The 7986-nt window shown below is 43.6% G+C and overlaps 1 protein-coding gene across 1 annotated transcript; it reads right to left on the bottom strand.

Moving 5' to 3' along the window:
* Positions 1-5138: 5138 nt before the first annotated feature.
* Positions 5139-5639, bottom strand: LOC113838354 (GRB2-associated-binding protein 2-like). Its single transcript, XM_035453541.1, has one exon. It carries the CDS (start codon positions 5637-5639, stop codon positions 5139-5141), a length of 501 nt encoding a protein of 166 aa, XP_035309432.1.
* Between the last annotated feature and the right edge of the window lie 2347 nt (positions 5640-7986).

Here is a 7986-nt window from a genome sequence, read left to right as displayed (position 1 = left end):
TTTATTTTTTTATTTTTTGGTTTTTTGAGACAGTGTATCTCTGCATTGCTTTGGAACCTCTCCTGGAACTTGCTCGGTAGACCAGGCCCACTTCAAACTCACAGAGATCCACCTGCCTCTGCCTCCAGAGTGCTGGCATTAAAGGAATGTGTCACCAATGCCCTGTGTCTCTGGGCTTTTATAATTATCTAATATACCTTTCTTTACTTCTTACTCTGTGGCTTGCTGTGCAGCTGGGTGGCTGGCCTCTGGAATCCTCCTCCTTCTCCAACTCCTAGATCTCTTACTCCCAGATTTCTCCTATTTATTCCCTCTGCCTGACAACCCCACTTATCCTTTCTCCTGTCTTGCTAGTGGCCATTCAGCTCTTTATTAAACCACCAGGTGTTTTAGATATGCAAAGTTACTAAGCTTCACAGAATTAAACCAATGCAACATAAAATAATGCAGCATATCTTTGCATCATCAAACAAATGTTCCATAGGATAAACAAATGCTTAAAATAATATTCTGGAGCAAAGGTCATTTGGAGCTATATCTTGAGTTGGAAGATGCCCTGGACCACGTAAGACCCTGCCTCACATACAAACTGATAGCAAGATGGTTCAGTGAGGGTGCTTCCCCCAAGCCTGATGACTTGATTTTAATTCCTAAAGACTCCCAAACTGGAAAGAGGGACTGACTCCTGTAAGTCATCCCTGGCCTTCACTTGTGAACTGTAGCATCCACGTGTGCTCACATGTACATGCTAGCACACACAGACACATATAATAAAATTAAGGAAACAACTGTAACTTTTTGGTGATTGGATTTCTCCATGCAGTTCTAGATTCATTTTTTAAGTTGTTCCTTTGTTTGCTGGCCACCATTACATTAGCTACTTCCTTGCCTTAAACCTGTCTGTCTGTCTACCACCTCTCGACCATCGGTCTTCTATCTAATCCTTGTGTGTCATTCCTCTATCATTGGTCTGTCTGACTGTTGTCTTTCTAACTATCGTCTGGTTTTCTGTCTGCCATCTCAGTCTTTCTCTCTCTTCTATTGGTTCCTCTCGTTCTCTTTGGACATTAACTGATGTATTTTTCTTCCACTCCCGTAGAGCACCCTTGGTTTTTCCATCCTACTGATGCTTTCCAGCCTTCTAGATCAAGTCTCTGGAACCCACTTACATCATTTTCTAAAGCGAACAGACAGCAAAACAAAAATGAAGGTAAGCTTTTAAACAATGCTTTATGAAATTTTTCTCTCTTCTTGATTCACTGCTGGAGAATTCTGGAAACAATCTCCCCCTGAGGGTTGCAAAGGCATCGACACAACTGTGTCCTTGTCATCCAGGATTGCTGGAGAGACACAAATTCTAGTCTTGTGACAAGTCTCTTCTATGTGACCTATTTTTTTTTATTTGTTCTAATTTTTTTTCTATTTGAGACATGATCTCCAAAGGCAACCATGGCTGACCTGGAACTCTCTATGTAGATCAGGCTGGGGTAGATCTGCCTGCCTCTGCCTCTCAAGTAATTGGATTAGAGGTGTGCGACACCAAACTCAGCATATGATCTACTTTTAAAGATTCATTTATCTGTGGGGGGCAGAGGGTTTGGGGGTGTAAGTATAGGCCCCAGCAGAGGTCAGAGGCGTCCCTGGAGCTGGAGAATGACAGGTGTGAGCTACCTGATATGAGTTCTGGAACCTGAACTCCAGTTCTTGAAAGAGCAGTATGTGTGCTCTTAAGCACTGAGCCATCCTTCCAGCCCCAGCTGGCATAGTTTTACACATAGACAGCTTGCTGGCTCCTTTTGTTATGTTTCACATGCTAAAATTACGATGTGGTTGTTCTGGGAATCTCCAGCTCACCAGTACTCTAATCTTGGGCTCCTTACTGGCAAAAAGAGACCTGCACGAGTGACTAAGCTGCAGATTTTAAGATGGAGAGTTGATCTGGATGTGTCCCATGCAGCCTCAGGGGTCTTCAAAGGGAAGTGAAGAAAACAGTTGGTGTCAGAATAGGACATGCGATAACAGAAGCAGAGACGAGAGAAAGAAGCAAGATAGAAAGGAGCTAGGCTGTTGACTTGGAAACTGGAGGGTGGTGCAAGAAGCCAAGAGAAGCAAGAGACCCCCAGAAGCTGAAATAAAGCAAAAGCCTGGGTAGTGGCTGAGATGAGAAGAAGGTTCTCTGCTTCGCTTCCCATGCCTCTGGGGTGACAACACTCTTTGCCAGTCCTCTGCCCACAACTGTGGCCCTCACGTCTAAGGTTGTAGGTGCTTCTCCCTACCAGCTGCTGTGTGGACAGCATTTGTCATCCTGCTTATATATTCCAGAAACTGATGAATTTTTTATTGTTTTTAAATGATTGTTATTGCTGGGGGAAGTTGTTATTTTAAACTATGATATTAATGGGATGCTCACTTTCTATAAAGATTATTCACGTGCCTTAGCCTACTGTCTTGTGGGAAAGCTCCCATGAACCTCAATGCTCCAGACACCAGGTGGTGATGTGTGTGTCAGGAAATTCACAAAGCCCAACGTGGCTGTGCCTTGATGGACAGGGCATGCTGCCACAGGCAAAGTGTGAAGCCCTTACATCAGATACAGAATAATTGTTAGTTCTGTTTAGGGCTGGATGTGGCTCAGTGAGCAGAACATGATCTCAGCAATTCTAAGGACCCTGCTTCAAAATCGGAACCAAAGAGAGAAAGAGACACCCACAGAGAGGGAATGTGAAGTCTCTATTCAGCTATTCAGAAGCACCCCCGGTACAAGGGTGTACCCTACAGATGGCACAGGATGATACCCACAATTCCAAAACGATGGGAAAAGGACATTAATGAATTATGATTTTTTCAATTGTTCATAACAGTGATTATCATTCATTCAATGTGCAGTTAAATATCTGCTCCACACAGTTAAATGACTACTGCCTGGTGCTAAAGGCACAGTGGTGAGTGAGAGTGAGTCAGATTTCAGGGCCCCCCTCCTGCAGTCTCACAAACCTTTGGAAAATAGCATTGCTGGTGAGTGATTTGCAGGAACCTGGGGAGAGGGGATGCTGGCCCGGATACGAGGGGAGAAGAATGTACCTGTGTGACTGGACTTAAGAAGAGCCTTATTGTGTATTTTATATGTGTGCACATACCATTATTGTACACACGGGCCTGAGAGGAGTACTCAGATTCTGGGGGAGGGACATTGTGTTTTGTTTGTTTGTTTTTTCTGTGAAATAAAGAACCTGGGTGGAATGATCTGTTAGGTGCTTTCCATATTTAAAGCTACCTTTTGTGTTCATTAGAAGTCAAATTTGCATTACATATATATGTCGATATACACATACATACATGTCCTTTCTGTTCTGAAATAGTTTTTGTGAAAAAATTTTGATCTTTATTTAATCATATGTATGAGCATTTCCTTATATACACATGGGAAGAGAGAGGACTGTTAAACATATAAAATATAATAGAAAATATAATATAAAAATAATTTTCCTTTTCACTTAAAATGACCTGACATGAGCAAATACATATTTAATTCTTTCTGGGAGTCATGTTGACTAAAGAAAGGCATTTTGATTACTTTTTAGGAATGATGTATTCCCAGAGATCTCTGGCTCCTGGGTTTATTTTAAACCTGAAAATCTGTGACATGTTAGGATGACAGTGTTAACCCTTGCTGTGGAACCATCGTCTATGCCAGCAGATGGCTGAGTCTGTTTGTGCATGCTGCTCTCCGGCAGCCCTTGGACACCACTAAGTCTGAGTATTGGATGAAAGCCTGGAGATTTGAATGAACAACAAGATGCCTGGTCCACTTTCTGAGAGAATGACTCTCACCTTTATTGTGGAGCAACCTAAAATACAAACTTACAAAAGCCCCAGGTTAAAGGGTTCAAAACAGGATATTGATGCTAGTAGGGTGAGGTCAGATAAATAGGAGGTACCTGTGGTTATGCTGGAAAACAACTCAGAGACCCTGTGGCATCTGCGTCTTAACACCCCCCTTCTTTATATGTAACAAAACAGTTATCAAGGAAGAACTATAAGAATTCAACCATTATATCTAAGTGCGTTACTATTACTAGATATCTTCACCTCCATCAGAGACCATGGAATAATAATATATAAACTCTAGAACTGACAGACACATCTTGCTTCCTAGACAGTCACCCAAATGTTCTTGATAAAGCGGGGACATCCATTCTTAGCCTACAGAGCACAATGGGTCTGGCAGACTTCTCAGCAAAGCAGGAAATTCTAAACTCTCCAATGCATTGGCAGTTTGTCCGTCATCTGTTTTCTGTGCCCTGTAGAATATCTGGCAGACTCTTCCATAAAGCTGGAACCTTTTATGACTGTCCATCTTGTTTCAGCAGTCACTTTCCTGTGGGCACTTCATGTCCAGTGTATAAAGCAATAGTCAAACAATTCAGGCAAGAGCAGCTTCTTGCCCAAATGGCTAGTTTGCCACATCAAAGGCAAACTTTATATCTTCAATGCCCATCTTCCTCTCAGATGTAACTGCTGTGCCAGGAGAAGTTGTGTCTCACTGTCAAGAAAAATCCTAAACCATTTAAATGCCATATATTCCATAGGTCTTTGAATGGTTTGAAGAATATCTATATATCTAGAAAACCTAACTAATATCAACAAAGGAAGATCCATTCCAATACAAAGTATCAACAAATGAGGATCCATTCCAATACAAAGCGTCATTACTCCTTTTTCCTTTTAAAAATGATTGCCTGTGACCACTACCATTTCTAACTGAACAAATTTTAAGGAAAACAAATATTTGGATCACCTGGGCCACTGTTTCAAGGGGTCCTGTCCCATGAAACCATACCAGTCTGGAAGAAATCCACAGCTCTTCAGCCTCCATGGAAAAAAAAGCAGAAATCTCCCTCTCAAGTAACCTGTACTTTAACAACTGTTGCTCCTTCCCCAGCAATTACACAATTTAAAGACAGCACAATACCATTATTTTGTTAACAGAGACACATTTATGATCACACTTCATACACACATGTGTGGCCACACCGTACATACAGAACATACATACGTCTTTTGAACAAAACTCACAAAGGAGAAGAGGTGTCAGGGGATGGCCATCCTTACCATAGCTTGGCATCTTTGGAGGATCTTCAGGACTGTTGCATCTTTGTCGATTCCTGTATGGACTTTTGTAGGGCCTGGTTCTTTTCTTCATCTATTTGGACATATTCTCCTTTCTCATCTGATGTGACCGATGATGTGGATGGCTTGTGTTGAGGGCTCGGAGAGGGCAGCTGGAAGTCTGGGTCTATGTAATTCACATTACCAGTACTCTTTTTTGGAGCTGGGTTGTTAGTGCCACTGGGTACAGGAGATGAAGACATTGGATTCTGCATAGGGACATACTTCTCCTCACAGTCTCCAGAATCAGTAATGGAGATGGAACGGCAGTACTGGGAGGAGCTACGATTGAAAGTGTTGTTGACCGTGGACCAAGGCTTGGTGACAGGTGACTTGAAAGGGAGCTCATTGATAACAGTGTTGTTTCTCAGGTCACGGGGTTCTGGCTTTGCTTTTTGGCCAGGCTTGAGGTGGCAATATACAGGGGGTGGCTGGATATCACTTCCACGGCTGGCAATGTGAAGGGGCATTGTGCTCATGGGGATGTCAGAACCTGGGTTTATAGACACATAGTTGTCATCAGAGCTGGCATTGTTTGGTAGACCCACGATAGTCTTTTTTGGAGATTTATGACGGTAGCAGGCAGTTTCTCCATCTCATGTTGGATACTTGTAGTCACTGTCTGGCGGTCTTTGTTGGGGGCTGCTCCCCTGAGGTGTCTTGGGGGGCAGCGGTGGGGGAGCTGTGGCTGAGTCCATGGGGAGGTCTCCAAATTCCCTATTTGGGGTGTTTCTGGGTGTCTTGAGGGTGTACACATCCTTACTATCTGCCGCAGCCACTGTGAAATTGCCCTTGGTGTGACTGTGTGAAGCCAGGCTACGAGGGGGCACAAAACCACTGTATTGGCTTGGCTTTGAAAGGCTAGAGAAGTCATGGACCTGACTGCTGACTCTGTTGATAAAGTGTCTATTGCCCTGGGCAAGTTTTTGTGCAGCTGTATCACTCTCCTGCCAGGTGCTCTGAGAGAAGCTGGTATTCCTTGAATTTTCTCTCCTTTGACTTATGCGTTGGTGCAAGTGTTGATGCTCCTGAGGTGCACTGGTAGACGAGGCTGGCTGGATGTGGCTTGTTAGACGTGGCTGGCTAGACTGTGAAAGGGCTGAGGACCTTCTTGCTGGGAACTGGTGCTGACTGGAGCTGCTGAATTCAGCTCGTGAAGAGCCGTGACTATGACTGACTGAAGGAAGGTTTCTCAGGGCATCAGTGCTCTCTTTAGTCTGACTGAAGCCACAGATCTGGCAGATGCTCTGGACCCACCTATTCCTGTCAGCCTCTGTCTCAGCCACCAGGTAGAAAGTGCCCTCATTGGTCTTGATATCAAACATAAAACTCTTTTCAAGCTCTTTTTTGCTAAAGGTCACGCGTATACCCAACTGCGTACAGAAGTTTAGGTTGGTAATCTGCAGGGGTTTCTTGGAGTGTTCATTCTTATAGTATTCTAGAACACCTGGGGCACCACTCATTTGACCACTCCTCAGGATAAACCAGTGTTTCTTCCAAGAATAGTACCCCAACTTTTTCTCAGGAGGTGATTTCTCCAGCCAGCCTGTGCACAGCACATCATTGTTGGCTGATTGGAGCCCACAGCAGGCTTGAGTGGAGAAGGTCTCAGGCTGCTGGGTCTGCTGGCTGCTGGTGTGCAGCTCACAGGGGAGTGATTCCTCAGTGGAGGGTTTCCTGTGTTTCTTTAATAATTTTCTTAGCATTATTACTTAATCCCAAGTTAAATGAAATCTTACCAGTACCTTGTCTCTTTAAACATTATCTGTGTGATTGACTGTGATCTCTCTTCCAATCCAATTCTCTTAGGAGTTGACGTACAGCCTTTCCAGTGCCTTTACAATCCAACTCAATTTGGAGTTGAGGTATCCATTATCCAGTACCTTTCTCCAATACAACTCTCTTAGGAGTTGAGGTGCCTATTTTCTAGTACCTTTTGCAATCCACCCTCACAACTCCTTACTTTCTTACCAGCCTTCTGACAGTGAACTCTCAGGATTCCCTTTCTTTCTTTCTCTCTGTGGGACCTCAATTTGTGGCTCCTCTTGGCCACCACTAAGTCCGAGCATCAGGCTAAAGCCTGGAGATTTGGATGAACCAAAAATTGCCTGGTTCACTTTCTGAGAGACAGTCCCACACTTTTATTGTGGAACAGCCTTGTATACAAACTTACAAAAATACCAGGTCAAAGGGTTCACATCAGCATCCTATTGGGAAAGATCAGAAAAACAGGAGGTTCCTGTGGTTATGTTGGAAAACAACTCTTAGATACCCTGTGGGGGCTGGGTCCCAATACCCAATGAGTAATTAGATGGCTGAAGCATTTCAGCAGGAACCAGGTGCACACAACGCTCGTGAACCCAATTTGGGGACTCGACATCCTGTGTGAAAACACAAACAGAACCAAGGGCCTACCAAAACTGGATCTGGCCCTTTCCAAAGGCCTGAAGAAAGGTCTCTGCAATTAACCAAATGTCTTTTCTGTACAGTGGACCGCCAATGATGTTCTGCTTCGGTGTTACCAGAATCATCCACAATTTAAAAATTTAAGATAGAAAATAAGTGATAGAGTTAGGAAAGCCAAGGTTACCCTCAAGGTCCCTCTTCTTTACTTTAACTAAATAGGCTTTTAAAATGTGTTGGGTGGCCGCTGCCGATTGACCTGGAATTAGGATTCAAGAGATGGAAGAGAGAATCTCAGCTACTGAAGACTCGCTAGAGGATATACATTCATCAACCAAAGAGAACCTCAAGTCCAACAAAACCCTAACACAAAATATCCAGGAAATATGGGACACCGTAAAAAGGCCAAACCTA

The sequence above is a fragment of the Cricetulus griseus genome, unplaced genomic scaffold, assembly GCF_003668045.3.
Source record: "Cricetulus griseus strain 17A/GY unplaced genomic scaffold, alternate assembly CriGri-PICRH-1.0 unplaced_scaffold_1, whole genome shotgun sequence".
In the NCBI taxonomy this organism is placed as follows: domain Eukaryota; kingdom Metazoa; phylum Chordata; class Mammalia; order Rodentia; family Cricetidae; genus Cricetulus; species Cricetulus griseus.
The sequence above is the reverse complement of the archived record's forward strand: the minus strand, read 5'-3'. Positions and strand labels throughout refer to the sequence as shown.